The following is a 16,200-nucleotide window of genomic DNA, read 5'->3' as shown; positions in this document are numbered from 1 at the left end:
TAGGTTTTTCCTCTGCTGGAAAGGCTGCCACACATAACCAGGTATAAAATAGTGGCACATGGGCCAAAGCTAATGGCCTACCTCAGCTCCTGAAGCTCACACTGGGGCAACCTGTGTATGCAGGTACAAACCTACAGGTGTGTTACTACAGATTCTAACAACAAACTTTCGGGCAGGGGAAACCTCCTTTGTTATTGCTGTTCTTAGGACAACTGGGAAACCTTTCCTGATCTACTGCAAATCACTCGGTAGATCTCCCACTGTACTTTCTTCTCCGCCTGCTCTAGAGTTACAGCAAGACTACTCTAGTGATAAGTTGGGTGGCCAGATTCTTACGGGCTGAATGACGAACACAGACAGCTGTCTGTGCAAAGTACAGAATATGATAAAGGTAAAGGACCCCTGGACAGTTAAGTACAGTCAAAGGTGGCTATGGGGTGCAGCACTCATCTTGCTTCAGGCCGAGGGAGCCAGAGTTTGTCCACAGACAGCTTTCCGGATCATGTGGCCAGCATGACTAAACTGCTTCTGGCACAAGAGAACACCGTGACGGAAACCAGAGTGCATGGAAACGCTGTTTACCTTCCCGTCACAGTGGTACCTAATTATCTACTTGCACTGGTGTGCTTTCAAACTGCTAGGTTGGCAGGAGCTGGGACAGAGCAACGGGAGCTTGCCCCGTCGTGCGGATTTGAACCACCAGCCTTCCGATCAGCAAGACCAAGAGGCTCAGTGGTTTAGACCACATCCACACAATACAGTTAAAGCAGTTCCCAGGATTCTTTGGGGGAAGCTATGCCGGTTACAAGTGGTATAAGAGTCATGGCTTTCCCCCAAGAAATCCTGGGACTTGTAGTTTGCTGAGCGAGCCGGCCACTTAGAGCCTTCCTTCACAGCTCCGCCACGCTCCCCTAAAAGCATCTTCCATTCCTGCTCACTCACCTACCCCTCCACCTGAGTTTTTCCATCAACCCAACTACTGTAGGGCTTAAGTGACAAAGCATATATTGTGCATGGATCAGAAACCTGTGTGTGCAGCTTCCGTTTAAGCTGAAGACAAGCACACCGTTTTCAGAGCCAATTTGGAAGCAGCCTCACTGCCTTTGAATCCAAGCGCACTTTCCTTCTCCCGGAGCTGGGCTCTGAAAGAAAACGAGTTCTGCAAGTTTGCAGCAGCAGCAGCAGCAACAGCAGGTTGAGGCCGGTGCAGATTGGATGGCCCCTCTGATGTCACTGAGAAACCTCCTCCGCCCAGTCCCCAGAGCAGCTTTGCACTTTCCATTCAATAAATTAAAGCACACTAATTTAGTGAATGGATAATTCATCTACCTCTTACGAGCACCACCACCGCTACCCAAAGCTGGTGCAAGAAGAGAAAGATGGAGCACAGGTTGGGGAAATTGTTTCATTCACAGATGACACGAGAGCCCAAATCTCATATTGTATTATTTTACTGAAGAACATCTGCACGCTGGATGGGGACACCTGGCAGGCACCTGGACTTCTCTTCTCTCCTCCACTCCCCTTGGCAGCACCCACTGCTCCCACCCACATCTGTTGGGACAATAAAGTGCTCAGATTGGAAAAGTGTGGGGAGAAACAGATGCTGATGCATGCATGCTTGCTTGCACACACACACATACACACAAGCTACTGGTCGAAAGGGAGCTGCTAACCCACATTTCCCTAATATTCACCAGCATCCTGCCCAGCTCTTACCCTCACTGTGGCTTCAGATCCTACATTCCTGGTGGGGTGAGAGATGAAGGCATTTGTGGCGAGTCTGGCAGAGAGTGCAATGCAGGCAGCAATCTCGTAGGCAGAGCTCAGAGTTGGCAAGCACACTGGAGATGCCTCTGCCCACCCCATGCGCCGAAGAGTGACACTTCCCTATGAACTTCGTTACAAGAGAACTGGCAAGGTGTTCGTGTCTTCAGTGGCTGACAGCTGAAAAGGAAGCAGCCTGCTTGGGTTTCAGCCTTCTGACACAGTCTCTGGACGTACCCCTGGGGGTCTGGATAGGAGCTTCTTCCTGTTTAACAAGTGCATTCTGCAACCAAGAATGTGCAGGAATGCTGCAACTTCCACCGCCCTACAAGCTAACTGCACTTGATCCCCACCTCCTTAACTTATGCCTTCAGTCTTAACATGCGGAGAGGGGATTAGGCTGCAGTCGCGCACAATCCTGCGCTCGTATGCGCAAGCTTCAAGGGAGGTCAAAATGAGGTTCGATGGCCTTATGCAATGTGGCTTAGAAGCGCAACCACAGGAGGAATGAGTGTGTGTGTGTGTGTGTGTGTTTGTTTGTTTCTAGTTCCCAACACAAACAGCCACAATCAGACTGGGCAGGGGGCCTAGTTTGATCATTTCAATGCCAAATGACATACGAAACCAATCCATTGTAGTCTAACTGCGTGGAATTGTTCGGGGTTTGCACAGTACAAAAACGCTTTGGCCGAGCGGTGCAACAGGCTGGCTTGGCCCACAAGTAAACTGATAATCCCTTTTAATACTGTTCATACAGGCGAACTGTCCCAGAGCTACAGTGCCTACCTTTTCTAGACAACCAGTTGCGCCCGGAAGCAATATGCTTGTGGGAAGCAAGGAGGGGAAAGTTTCCACTGGTAACTGCAAGCACTTGCTATGCAATTGCTATGCTGCAGTTGAACCGTACTTAGATTGGGGCTTCTGTAGGCTGCAGCAGCCAGATAGCCAAATAGCTGCACGGGAACAGACACTGCAGGATGCAATTGTTCAGAGTCTTGAGAGATTTACACACACACACACACACACACACACACACACACACACACCCCAACCACAAAGAGCCACAGAACCCTTATTTCTGCCTGATGCCTGATGAGCACCCATCTTTCCAGAGAGGCACATTTGTCAAGTCACCAAGTGTGCATGTGCATTTGGGGAGGGGAGGGGCAAAACGGCGGTGTCCCCTGCAATCCGCTACTTCTAAAACAAGTCTCCATAGAGTTGGCACCTGGATTCCAGGTTCAAGGGGCACAGGCAGGTGGACGGACACAAAGGTATTTTACAAAAACCAGAGGTTATGATTTCTCTTCTTCCCTCCCCCCTTAGAAAACGAACGAAAGAACTCTGAGCAAACTCCCCAACCAGCTGTACAAGTCCCTACCCACTGGTTTCGTGAGCCTCTGCCTTGGCTGCGCCGGCGCCACCCGCCCTCCTACCCTTCTTCGTGTCGCTTGCCCAGGAAAAAGTGTCACTTGTAGAGCAGGTGAACACGGCTGCCATCGCAGTTGTTTCGCCCCAGCTTGTCGGCCTGCTCGGCCACCAGGCAGCGGACGAGAGGGAGGCTGGGCTGGTAGAGGTTTGGGGCGGTGGCTGCTGAGGCCGAGGCCGAGTTGTTGAAGTGGTTGTCGGCGGCACAGTTGGAGGAGCGCCGCCGGGACCGCAGCTGCTGCCGCTCTTTCAGCTGCTGCTGGAGCTCGGAGACCCGCTCTTCCTTCTGTGGGGTAAAATAAAAAAAAAAAGGTAAAGGACCCCGGGCAGTTAAGTCCAGTCAAAGGCGACTATGGGGTTGCGGCACTCATCTCGCTTTCAGGCTGAGGGAGCCGGCGTTTGCCCACAGACAGCTTTCCGGGTCATGTGGCCAGCAGGGCTAAACTGCTTCTGGCGCAAGAGGACACCGTGACGGAAACCAGAGCGCATAGAAACGCCATTTACCCTCATGACTTGCACCTGGCAATAGGGGACTCATTGGGGATGTCCCAGAGGGTCCAAGCCCTGGGACTTGTATGGTGGTTCTCCTGCTCCCTTCCATCCCCTTTCTGTAATGGGAAAACACATTTCTTTAAACCTTGCATATAGGGCGTTAAGGTGACATTCACACCATATACTGAAAGCACTCTTATACCACTTCCACAGCCATGGCTCCCCACCCCCCCAAAAAAATCTGGGAATTGTAGTTTGTTAAGAGTGCTGGGTAAGAGTGAGTGGTAAAAGGTAAAAAAGGTAAAGGACCCTTGGATAGTTAAGTCCAGTCAAAGGCGACTCTGGGGTTGCAGCGCTCATCTCGCTTTCAGGCCGAGGGAGCTGGTGTTTGTCCACAGACAGCTTTCCAGGTCATGTGGCCAGCAGGACTAAACTGCTTCTGGGGCAATGGGACACCGTGACGGAAACCAGAGCACACGGAAATGCCGTTTACCTTCCCGCGGCAGTGATACCTATTTATCTACTTGCACTGGTGTGCTTTCAAACTGCTAGGTTGGCAGGAGCTGGGACAGAGCAACGGGAGCTCACCCCGTTGTGGGGATTCGAACCGCCGACCTTCCGACTGGCAAGCCCAAGAGGCTCAGTGGTTTAGACCACAGTGCCACCCACGTCCTTTATTGTTGGGGAGGGGCAAGGAGGGGAAACAGGTGGCTGCAAGTGACTTAGAAGCATGGATATTGAGCCGTATATCTCAATATCCTTAGGGCTGCCTCTCTTTCTCCAGGACTCCACGTTCATAATCTGAGGCTGTTCTTTGTGTGCCTCCTCTGTGTGAGGTCCAGAGGGTGGCAAGATGAGAACGGGGCCTTTTCTGCAGTGGCTCCCCATTTGTGGAATGCTATCCCCAGGGAGGTCCATCTGGCGCCTTCATTACATATCTTTAGGCACCAGGTGAAAATGTTCCTCTTCAGACAGGCCTTGGGCTGATTAATATTTTACAGCCTTTTAAATGTGTTTGTGGGGAGGGAGGGGGGCTGTTTTGTTTATTTTTGTTTTAATAACAAAAACAACTGCCATCAGCCCAGCCAGCAGGGCAATGGTCAGGGATGATGGGATTTATTTTTTTAATATTGTAGCATCCGGAGGGCCTCAGGTTGTCCACCCCTGAACGATTCCCCTTCACAAACAGACCCAGGAAGTAATTAACAGCAGGCCCTAAGGTTGCCTGGCAACCAAATCAGGTCTCGTTCCCTTGACTAGCTGAGTCATACCATATTTATTGGTACATTTGGTTTACTCAGATCGTACGCCAAGTACTTTGAACGCTTAAGGAAGAGTTATAGGAACAGCAAACATCGTAACACCACCTTGTGTGCCCTGCGGGTGAGATCGTGCCAAGTCATACTCAAGAGTAGACCCACTGGTTATAACAGGTCTACTCTGAGTAGCTGTCATACCTCTTATAGTACATTTGATGACTTCACAGTTGGTGTGTGGCTTTATGTTTTATTGTATTTAATCTGATTTTAACTGTCGATGTACTATATCCTGGGACTTTTCACGGCAGAGCGGGTTTATCAACAAAAGCCAATGAAAAAAATTCACTGGTTTGAGGTTTTCTTTCTGTTTTGTTTTAAAACGTCTTCCCACCCCACCCCCCATCTTATAGGGGTATTTGGAAATGTAGGGGGAAATCGGAATGCTGTGTGCAGTTCTGGCCCCCTTTCCTTAAAAAAAAAAGATACTGTGGAGTTGTAAAAGATTTCAATTGCAACCAAGAGGGTGGAGCAACTGCCCTATGAGAAAATATTAAACCATTTCATAGAATCTTAAGAGTTAGAAGGGGCCCCAAGAGTCATCCTAGTCCAGGGGCCAGCAAACTTTTTCAGCCGTGGGCCGATCCACCGTCCCTCAGACCTTGTGTGGGGCCGGACTATATTTTGAAAATAAACCAATAAATGAATTCCTATGCCCCACAAATAACCCAGAGATGCATTTTAAATAAAAGCAGCATTCTACTCATGTAAAAACACCAGGCAGGTCCCACAAATTTCCCAGAGATGCATTTTAAATAAAAGGACACATTCTACTCATGTAAAAACATGCTGATTCCTGGACCATCCGTGGGCCAGATTTAGAAGCCGATTGGGCCAGATCCGGCCCCCGGGCCTTAGTTTGCCTTCCCATCTCCTAGTCCAACCCCTTGCAATGCAGGAATCTCAGCCAAAGTATCCACGATAGATGCCCCTCCAAGTTCTGGTTAAAAACCTCCAGGGAAGGAGAGTCCACCACCTCCAGAGGGAGACAGTTCCATTTTCAGCTTTTTAGCTTAGAGGAATGACGTGCAGCGGGTGACATGACCAAAATGTACAAAATTATACATGCCATGGAGAAAGTAGATCGGGAACAGCTTTTCTCCCTCTCTTGTGGCGCTAGAACTTGAGGATATTCAACATAGCTGAACGTTGGAAGATTCCAGGCAGATAAAAGAAAGGGCTTGGACATGCAGCACACAGTTAAACTATGGAACTCACTCCCACAAGAGGCAGTGACAGCCGCTGACTTGGATAGCTTTAATAGAGGATTGGGCAAATGCATGGAGAAGAGGATTACTGATGGCTACTAGCCATGATGCCTATGTTCTACCTCCACTGTCAGATCCACTTCTGAATATCAGTTGCTGGAAACCTGTTATGTACTGAGTTGAATAGGATCCAAAATGCAGCAGTCTGATTGGTCCTAGAACAATAGGATCCAAAATGCAGCAGTCTGATTGGTCCCAGAACAATAGGATCCAGAATGCAGCAGTCTGATTGGTCCTAGAACAATGCAGCAGTATGATTGGTCTGCAGGAGCCACCCAATCCAGCTCCAGATGGAAGTGAATCCACAACCTGATTGGCCTACAGGAGAATTCCAGAATTAGCCAATCACGTGGGGCCCATTGCGTAAATAATGTATATAAAGCAGATACTTTGAGGTGACTGTCATTCCTCCTCACCACTATGAGCTGAATAAAGAGCATGAAATCCACTCTCGACTCCGAGTATATTTCAAAACCCCAGGAGGAGAGAGGGCTGTTGTGCCCAGATCCTGCTGACAGGCTGGTTGGCCACTGTGAGAAAAGGATGGCTGGACTTGATGGGCGAGATCCAGCAGGGTTCTTCTTATGTTCCAGAAGAGACAAGCCACCAATGGCAGGAAGCACAGGGCAGGGGGGGGGGGAGAGACACACACACCCAACCTCACCGGAACAAGTCACACCCTGCCTCACCTCTGCGATGATCTTCTCCAGTTCGCGGTTCTCCTTCTCCAGCATCCGCGACTTCTCCTCCTCGTTGTTGTTGGTGGACGAGCCCGTCTTCATGGTGTCCTGCTGCTCCGACTGCCACTCTCCCCGAGTGATGAGGCGCCGCATCTGAAAGGACACAAGCACATGGGGCTCAGCTGTACGACTGCACCTCAGTGTCAAGGAAGGAGAAGACTGAGCCTGGCAGCAGGAAGGGGGAACTCTGGTGCTGGGCCCAAAGTGCCAACCTCAGGTCTAAAAGCAGAGGAATTTTTCAGGGGAAGATTGGAGAGATTCCTAAAAATGTGGAAATGGGGGACGTGTGGGGGCCAAATGCTTCTCTATCTGGGCCTTGGGACTCTCCCCAAGCCTCATCCCTCACTGGGTTGTTGTTGCTGTTTTGGTTTTGTAAAACTCCCAAGCAACACTAGGCAAGTCTGCTATATATTTTGGGAAATTGTTCCTTCGCCGCCTCTTAAGATTTCATAACCAAATGCTGCATGACAGGGTTCCTCAGATGAAGGAGCAGATTTTCCATCTATGCTTGGGCATCCTTTTGAGTCAAGCCTTTCCTGCTCCTCGCCCCCCCTTGAGTGCTTTTGCCTGGCTGGACCGTGCCCTGTGATAATGCCTCTGGCCTGTCTGGATGGAGAGACGTGTGTAGAGGAAACCTCTGGCTTTTGCGTGGCTGGAATGCAGCCCACTGTACAAAAAGGTAGCTTCACGCCAGTTTCTCCACCTGCTTGTTGCCACTGAACCTCACCCACCACGGCCACCCAGAAAGTTGCCCGTGAGAGAACACAGCCAGCTCTGCTGAGTAAGATGCCAGTGTGGAAACTGGTTAAACTACTTCTGCTTCTGTGTCCCTGGATCTGTGGGAGGACTCAGTGAGATGCTAACAGGCATTAAGGTAGGGAATGGCGAAACAAAGGACTAAGGAAATGTGAACAGCAAAATCATCTGTTGCCACTGCAAATCCCTTTATCCCCACCCCAGTGTAACCAGCAGTGGCACCAGGGGGGGAAAACTGGGGTGAGGGGCACAGAAAGGACAAAGCGTATTTCTAGGTGGGCAAGCTAAGTCTCTGGGGGAAGAAGTAACAGTATACAGTGGACGCTCGGGTTGCGAACATGATCCGTGCGGGAGGCACGTTTGCAACCCGCAGCGTTTGCAACCCGCACCGTTGCATCTGCGCATGTGTGGGTTGCGATTCGGCACTTCTGCGCATGCGCAAAGCATGATTTAGCGCTTCTGCGAATGCGCGATTGCTGAAACCCAGAAGTAACCTGTTCCGGTACTTCCGGGTTCGGCGTGGTGCACAACCTGAAAACGCATAATCCGAAGTGTCTGTAACCCGAGGCATGACTGTAGAGGCGGCGACCATTTTAGGCTCAAAGGAGGAAGAATGCCCCCCCCCCATGCAAAACTGTCACTGCCTGTATGTTAGTGGGAGGGAGCTCTTTTTGGAGGATCACTTACCGTCCCCCAGTCCCCGTCCCCCAGTGTCATCCATGAGTATAACCTTATCCTCCATCTGTTTTCTTGGAAGCAAATCACAGTAATTTCAGTGGGGCTTATTAAAAAATTAGACGTCTGTAGGTTCACAGACTTTATCTCAGCACGTTATCCATGCTTTACGTCAGGGACTGTAAATTATGGGGACTAGAACCTTGGCCCCTTTTTGGGTAAGTGAAACCTGAGATTCTTGGGCATGCGCTAAGTTCTGCTGCATACCACACTAGGAGCCAGTCGCTACCAAGGTGCAGCTCGATCCCGGCTTGGTTGTTACCTTGGGCACAAAGAGCACAACCAGGGTGATGTAGGAGGAGAAGACAATGGCGAGGGAGGCGAAAGCGAAGGCCGCATCCTGTTGACTGCTCAGGATCATGGTGACCGGGGCAGTGATGAGACACAGCACCTGCAGGAGGGAAGGATTAGAGACAAGGTCAGGGGGGCTGTGCAAGTCCGGAAAACACACAGTGCAGCTGTCATTAGAAATGAGGGCATGCAGGGATATTTTATTCTGTATTGCAAAATTGACAACTGTGCTTTATCTGTGCTTGTCTGTATAGCTGAGGGTGGATAATGGCACTGAATTCCCACAATGTCACAAAGGCAGGTGGCTGGCACTGCGGCGCTTTACACTTGAGACAGCAACTTGTCTGAGGCCATGTGGGGGCCATGGCTAGAGTGAACTCAAATGTTCCAAGGGCCTCCCAGTCACAGAATCAACATCTTTCCTTGCAAAGTGGAGGCTGGGCCTGGGGAAGCACAAAACTCACCTCTAACGCCCAAAGGAAAGACAGCTAGGCACCAGGGTACATAGCGATGCAGTATGCTGCCTTATACAGAATCAGACCATTGGTCCATCAAGATCAGTCATAGCTACATCAGTGGTTTTCAAACATTCCCCCCTCTCATCCCACTTGAAAACTGCTGGGGGCCTTGGAAGATCACTTAATGATTTTGCTGCCTTCTTGTAACAATTCTAATGCGCTGTGCTGGATGTTGCTGGACTTTTCATTGTATTTTCGTTGCCCCTTTTATGTTTTATACAATCCACTTTGCTTCACTACAATCCGAATTCCACGGAAATCAAATTGTAACACAGCAAAATGCAATATATAAGAAATAGGAAGAGCGAAACAAATAAAATTAAAAATCATGGCAAATATTTAATGTGATGCATATGCCAATGCATATCCCAAGCCGGAATTAAGATTGCCAGAAGAAATATCAACAACCTCAGATATGCTGATGACACAACCTTGATGGCAGAAAGTGAGGAGGAATTAAGGAAACTTTAATGAAGGTGAAAGAGGAGAGTGCAAATTATGGTCTGAAGCTCAACATCAAAAAAACAAAGATCATGGCCACTGGTCCCATCACCTCCTGGCAAATAGAAGGGGAAGAAATGGAGGCAGTGAGAGATTTTACTTTCTTGGGCTCCATGATCACTGCAGATGTTGACAGCAACCACGAAATTAAAAGATGCCTGCTTCTTGGGAGAAAAGCAATGACAAACCTAGACAGCGCAGAGACATTACCTTGCTGACAAAGGTCCGTATAGTTAAAGCTATGGTTTCCCCAGTAGTGATGTATGGAAGTGAGAGCTGGACCATAAAGAAGGCTGATCGCCGAAGAATTGATGCTTTTGAATTATGGTGCTGGAGGAGACTCTTGAGAGTCCCATGGACTGCAAGAAGATCAAACAGATCAATTCTGAAGGAAATCAGCCCTGAGTGCTCACTGGAAGGGCAGATCGTGAAGCTGAGGCTCTAATACTTTGGGCACCTCATGAGAAGAGAAGACTCCCTGGAAAAGACCCTGATGTTGGGAAAGATGGAGGGCACAAGGAGGAGACGACAGAGAACGAGATGGTTGGACAGTGTTCTCAAAGCTACAAACATGAGTCTGACCAAACTGCGGCGTGCTCCGGTGGACACGACTAAACGACTAAACAACAACAACATATGCCAATGCCTGACTTGAATCACAAGTCCAGACATGCCATGTGGACCAGTTTAGGACCCCTGGTCTATAAAGACTGGTCATAGCTCCCCAGGGCAGACTGTAAACCAGCATGGCTCAAAATCAAGCATTCGCATGCAAGAACACACGGCAAAACTTTGCTCTTTCTCCCCAGAGGTTGTGGGTCAGGAGGACTTGTTGCTCTCGCTCTCTCTTGACTGCAGTCCAGGTTTGATTTCCCTCTCTCAGAAAGCCCACTCAACAAGGGCATGAGATTTTCAAGCCAGCCCAGTGGTCTGGACACGTTAGAGACAAGCGACTCACAGCCACATTGTAGATCGCCATGCCCACAGCGCGGTGGTCGTTGATCTTCTCTGTGGAGACTCCCTTTGTCTCATAGGCAAGGAAGATGCCCAGAAGCAGCAACAGCCCTTTGAAGCCATAGAAGATACCTGTAGACAGGGAGAGAGAGAAGAAGGGGTCAGCAGGGGCCCTCAAAGTGGTAATGGAGGATAAGGGTGAAGAGGCATGGGGAAAGGCCACTGCAGTGGGCGGTGGAGACTCTGCACATGGCTTATTGCTGACTGATAGTCATACCCTTCATTTCTATGTGTTTCCATTACTTACCGTATTTTTCGCCCCATAGGGCGCACCTAGTTTTTTTTTGGGGGGGGGAAATAAAGGGAAAAAAATTATTTCCCCCCCCAGGCGCGGGGCTGGGGAGGGGGAAGCCCGAGCTTTCCCCGACCCCAGCCCCCAGAACAGGCTGCTATCTGCAAGCCTTGGGAACTCCCGCCAGTCTCCCCAGGCTTGCGGATATCTGCCCGAAGCCCGGGGCGCGCTCCGCCGCGCTCCCCGGGTTTCGGACTGCAGGCTGCTGTCCGCAAGCCTTGGGAGCCCGGAGGGAACTCCCGCAGGCTCCCAAGGCCTGCGGATAGCTTCCTGAAGCCTGCATTCGCCCCATAGGACGCACACACATTTCCCCTTTATTTTTGGAGGGGAAAAAGTGTGTCCTATAGGGCGAAAAATACGGTATACCCCACTTTACCTCCAAGAAGCTGAGGGTGGTTTGTAGATGGTTCTGCTCCTCCTCCATTGTCATTCTCACAACGACCTTGCGAGGTGGGTTAGGCTGGGAATGAGCGATTGGCCCAAGATCACCCAGTGAGTTTTTATTTACAACATAACATAACCCCCCCAATACACAATCCACCCTCATTAAACGTGAACATAACATACAGTGAGCATGACATACAACAAAACAAACAACGAAATAAAATACGTCCTTTATCCTGTATCTGACCTCCTTATTTACTTCTTATAAACTGTTTCCTTTATGAATAATTATTAAGATTTTTCTAATTATAACTTAAATATCCACAAAGTCTCCTGCAGACATTAATAGAAACAAGTCCAGGTATGTATTTGAGGGCACTGTTTTGTGAAGTATTCTCTGCATTTTCCCCATGCTTTTTGAAACTCTTGTCTAGTGTGATCTCTAATTGCCTCTCTAGCCAGTTCAATATACTCTAACTGTTGGTCACCCAGTGAGTTTCATGCCCGAGTTGGGATTGAACCATGCAAGAGGAACATCTGAGAGCACAAGCCATGAAACAGGAATTGTGTTGCTGGGAGAAAGAAGGAAGGATGGATCGCAGTATGTGTGGGACGGTGAACTGAGTTGTTTTGGGTTCTCTCCAGGCATCCTTTTTAATTGCGCATAATCTGTTCTTCTGGATCGTCTGTGTATATCCTCAAAATAGACATGGTCCCTTTGCTGGAACAATAGGTTAGGGAACAGTTTTGTACGTGAAGCTTGGCCACCATCAGCTTCCTGTTTTCTGAAGCCAGAAGTGCTGCTTTCTCCCTAGCATATATGGTGTTTAATAGCAAGCAGTTGGGTTCAAATCTGGTATTATAGCACCAATTCTGAAAACCATGTTTTCAGAAAGGAGGAATGGGTGGTCCATGGACATTACTATAACTAACTTTAAAAGAACCTTGTTCAAACTTACCACCAATTTGCCTAGTCTGGAGACAGTTCACTGATAGCTCAGTCAGTTGAGCATGAGACTCTTAATCTCAGGGTTGTGGGTTTGAGCCCTAAGTCGGGCAAAAGATTGCAGGCGGTTGGACTCAATGACCCTCGTGGTCCCTTCCAGCCCTAGGATAATTATTTGGGTTCATGGTGCTGATGGAGTGGTTATACCCAATGTGCTTTTCAACACTCTGCCTGCCAAAGGTTTATGGGAAGTCATACTCCATTTCCAACCAGTGCATATCCTGCAGTTGGGTGTGTCCCATCTATGGTGCACTATAAAAGTGTCCTTCCAGATGGGAAGAATGCAGTAGCACTGTGGAAGCAGCAGAGATCCATTAAAGGTAAAGGGACCCCTGACCGTTAGGTCCAGTCGTGGCCGACTCTGGGGTTGCGGCGCTCATCTCACTTTATTGGTCGAGGGAGCCGGCGTACAGCTTCCAGGTCATGTGGCCAGCATGACTAAGCCACTTCTGGCGAACCAGAGCAGTGCACTGAAACGCCGTTTACCTTCCCACCAGAGCGGTACCTATTTATCTACTTGCACTTTGACGTGCTTTCGAACTGCTAGGTTGGCAGGAGCAGGGAACGAGCAAAGGGAGCTCACCCCGTCGCGGGGATTCGAACCGCCAACCTTCTGATCGGTAAGTCCTCGGCTCTGTGGTTTAACCCACAGCGCCACCCGCGTCCCCAGAGATCCATTCTAATGTACTATTATTGCACTGATGACATGTTGCAGAACAGACACACACGCAAACACACAGACAGACAGACAGACAGACAGACAGGCAGACAGACAGACAGACAAACACACACACACACACACACATCCCAGTCTGGCAAGGGCTCTAGTAGTCCTAGGATGGGGAAACAGGTATTCCAGAGGACAGTAAGGGAGGGCACAGGCATAGGGAAGAGGGGATGGGCAGAAGCTGGACAAAACCAGCCCCCGAGCAGCATGGCTGAAGAGGCTCACCCAGCCAAGTGTTCATCCTCTCCGAACTGCAGTGCTCCAGCTTAGGGAGGATCAGCACGTCGATGTCACTCTTGGGCTCCTCTTTGGTGAATTCCTGCAGGGGACACAGGAAGGAAGGGTTTAATCACCGAGGAAGATGCGAAACACGAGTTAACAACGATGAGTCACAGTGCCAGCCATTTATTCAGTTGTTGCCTTGTGTGGGCCAAAGAGCGTGGGACGCCGGGCAGAGTCAGGCCTGCCCCAATCACATGCCCAGGAGCAGGCGGAGATGCGGTTCAAACTGGAGAACAGGGCATGTGGCAAATGTGTTTGAACTAGGCCCTCCTCATGCCTGCTGCCTGTCGCTGGGTTTATCTTTCAAACCACGGCCAGGGTTCCACCCTTCCATGTGCCTTTTCTGAGGCAGAAACGGTTGTAAGCTTTCAACACCTCTTGGAAGACCCAACTATTTAAGCGGACTTTCTCCGGCTTGTAGGATTTTATCCCAACGCTCTGTTTTATGACCTGTTGAAATTTACCCAGATGTTTTACCGGCGGGTTCTCTGCTTTTATATGTTTGCTTACGGTGTTGTGTATACATCTTTCTTTTCTCTCCTAATGATCTGGGGCAGATCTACAATGTAACTAATGAAGCTTAAACTTCAGGTCCCCTAATCCTGGAGGGGGGCCCCAGAAGTGACTTCAGCCCACATCGCTTTTAAAAAATTGTGTGTAGTAGACCCCATTTGAGTCACACGCTGTGGGTTAAACCACAGAGCCTAGGACTTGCCGATCAGAAAGTTGGCGGTTCGAATCCCTGCGACGGGGTGAGCTCCCGTTGTTCGGTCCCTGCTCCTGCCAACCTAGCAGTTCGAAAGCATGTCAAAGTGCAAGTAGATAAATAGGTACCACTCCGGTGGGAAGGTAAACGCCGTTTCCGTGCGTTGCTCTGGTTTGCCAGAAGCGCCTTAGTCATGCTGGCCACATGACCTGGAAGCTGTACGCTGGCTCCCTCGGCCAATAAAGCGAGATGAGTGACGCAACCCCAGAGTCGGTCACGACTGGACCTAATGGTCAGGGGTCCCTTTACCTTCCTTTTACCTATATTTCAACATCCCCAAAGTTCGAGACTCTGTAGCACAGATGTTGTAAAGGTTTTTGTAAACGACCCCACGGAAGAAGATAACAGTGGTTACCTAGACCTCGGTGGTAGTTTCAAAGGGGCCCCCATAATAGTTCGAGCTTCAAGGCCTCCAAAATGTAGGTCCGCCTCTAGATCTCATTGTGTTTTATGTTTAAAATCCCTTATGGATTTTGCATATTAAGCAGCAGGTAAATGGATGAATGAATGAAAAATTACTCTGCGAGCAGACCATGTGGATAAATGTGGCACCGGGGTTGACTGCCAATCACTCGCATCCCTTTAGTACTGTAAATTGCAGACCATGATTTACAAATGATGGGGGGGGGGCAGTCTGGAAGCTTTGAGTCTGGCCGGCCACTGCAGAAGAGCTGTTGCTCAAGGGTTGAGCACCTGCTTTGCATGCAGAAGGTCCTAGGATCAATCTCTGGCATCTTCAGGTACAATTGAGAATGTCCCCTGGCTGAAATCCAGTCCACCAGCAGTGACTGATTCCCATTGACACCGGTAGGGCAGAAGGCAGGGAGGCCAACAGTAGGTGGCGCTAGAGCCAATGATATGCCAAAGCCCAGTCCCTGACTGGATGCAAGACGGCAGGCTGGTGGGACCTGACTGAAAGCAGACTGAGGTTGAGGAGGGACAGGGGGCCAGTTCCCCCATAGCACCAGCCTCTACTGTAGCCATCTGAGCTAGACGGATTGTGATGGCCTGGGAATCAGATTCAGAGGCTGAACCTGAGGAATCCCAGCCTGCACAGGAGTCCCTGCCTCCAGGGCTGGCTGAGCCAGGGCTGGGGCTTGAACTGAAGGGCCCTCACCTGTGCTGGATCCGCTCTGGCTCCAGCTGAATCCGCTCTGGCTCCAGAGGTGATTGAGGACCCATTGCCTGCAGGTGTGCCTCTCGCAGCCCTGTCAGGGGAAGGTGAGGTTGCCTCTGGGTCCAGACAGCGGCGTAGCGTGGGTTGTCAGCACCCGGGGCAAGGCAAGTAATTTGCGCCCCCTAACCCGGGGCAAGGCAAGTAATTTGCGCCCCTAACCCCTAACCTGCCGTCGCTGCCAGCTTCTTCTTGCTGCTGCCTGGGCTGGGGTATTTACGGTAAGGTAGCCACAGCGGCGGCGGCGGGTCCGTGTCAGGTGATCTGAGGCGAGTTGCTGCTGGCGCTGCTGCCCAAACGACGCCGCTTGCCCGGAGGAGGAGGAGGGCAGAGAGGCGAGGAAAATGCAACATGGCCCAGCAGCTGCAGCGGCGGCGGCGGGGCTGTGAGCAGGGGCTGCCTGGCGCGCCCCCCGTGGCCCGGATGCACGGGGACCGCTGAGAGCCGCTGCCTGCCGGACGCCTTCAGCCCGGACGCACGCACAGCTCGTCTGTTCCGCGAGACATGGGGCTCTGCTACAGCCTGCGCCGGAGGCTCTTCGGCGACTCCGGAGGCGGCGAGCGCACCCCCCCCCAGATGTTGCGCCCGGTGCGGCCGGCCCCCCCTACACCCCCCACGCTATGCCACTGGGTCCAGTAACCCTCCAGCCTCTCCGGAGCTGCAGATGCTCAGGGCAGAGAGGCGGAGGGAACTAAGTTCTATCAGGAGGAGTGCTCGCCTTAAGGCCAGGAGAGGCGGGTCAC

At 50.6% G+C, this 16,200-nt stretch overlaps 1 protein-coding gene across 1 annotated transcript in view; it reads right to left on the bottom strand.

The window, feature by feature from the left end:
• Nucleotides 1-1,435: 1,435 nt before the first annotated feature.
• GABBR1 (gamma-aminobutyric acid type B receptor subunit 1) overlaps nt 1,436-16,200 on the bottom strand; it is a 184,814-nt gene continuing 170,049 nt past the window's right edge. The window contains exons 20-24 of the mRNA XM_079958764.1: nt 13,461-13,554; nt 10,771-10,898; nt 8,765-8,893; nt 6,961-7,104; nt 1,436-3,481 (exon numbers count right to left, since the gene is read on the bottom strand). Coding sequence (XP_079814890.1) covers nt 3,236-3,481; nt 6,961-7,104; nt 8,765-8,893; nt 10,771-10,898; nt 13,461-13,554 — 741 coding nt within the window. The 3' untranslated portion in view covers nt 1,436-3,235. The remainder of the gene's footprint in view (nt 3,482-6,960; nt 7,105-8,764; nt 8,894-10,770; nt 10,899-13,460; nt 13,555-16,200) is intronic.

This window comes from Podarcis cretensis (assembly GCF_951804945.1).
Source record: "Podarcis cretensis genome assembly, chromosome: 2".
Classification (NCBI taxonomy): domain Eukaryota; kingdom Metazoa; phylum Chordata; class Lepidosauria; order Squamata; family Lacertidae; genus Podarcis; species Podarcis cretensis.
This window is presented reverse-complemented; position numbering and strand designations above follow the sequence as displayed.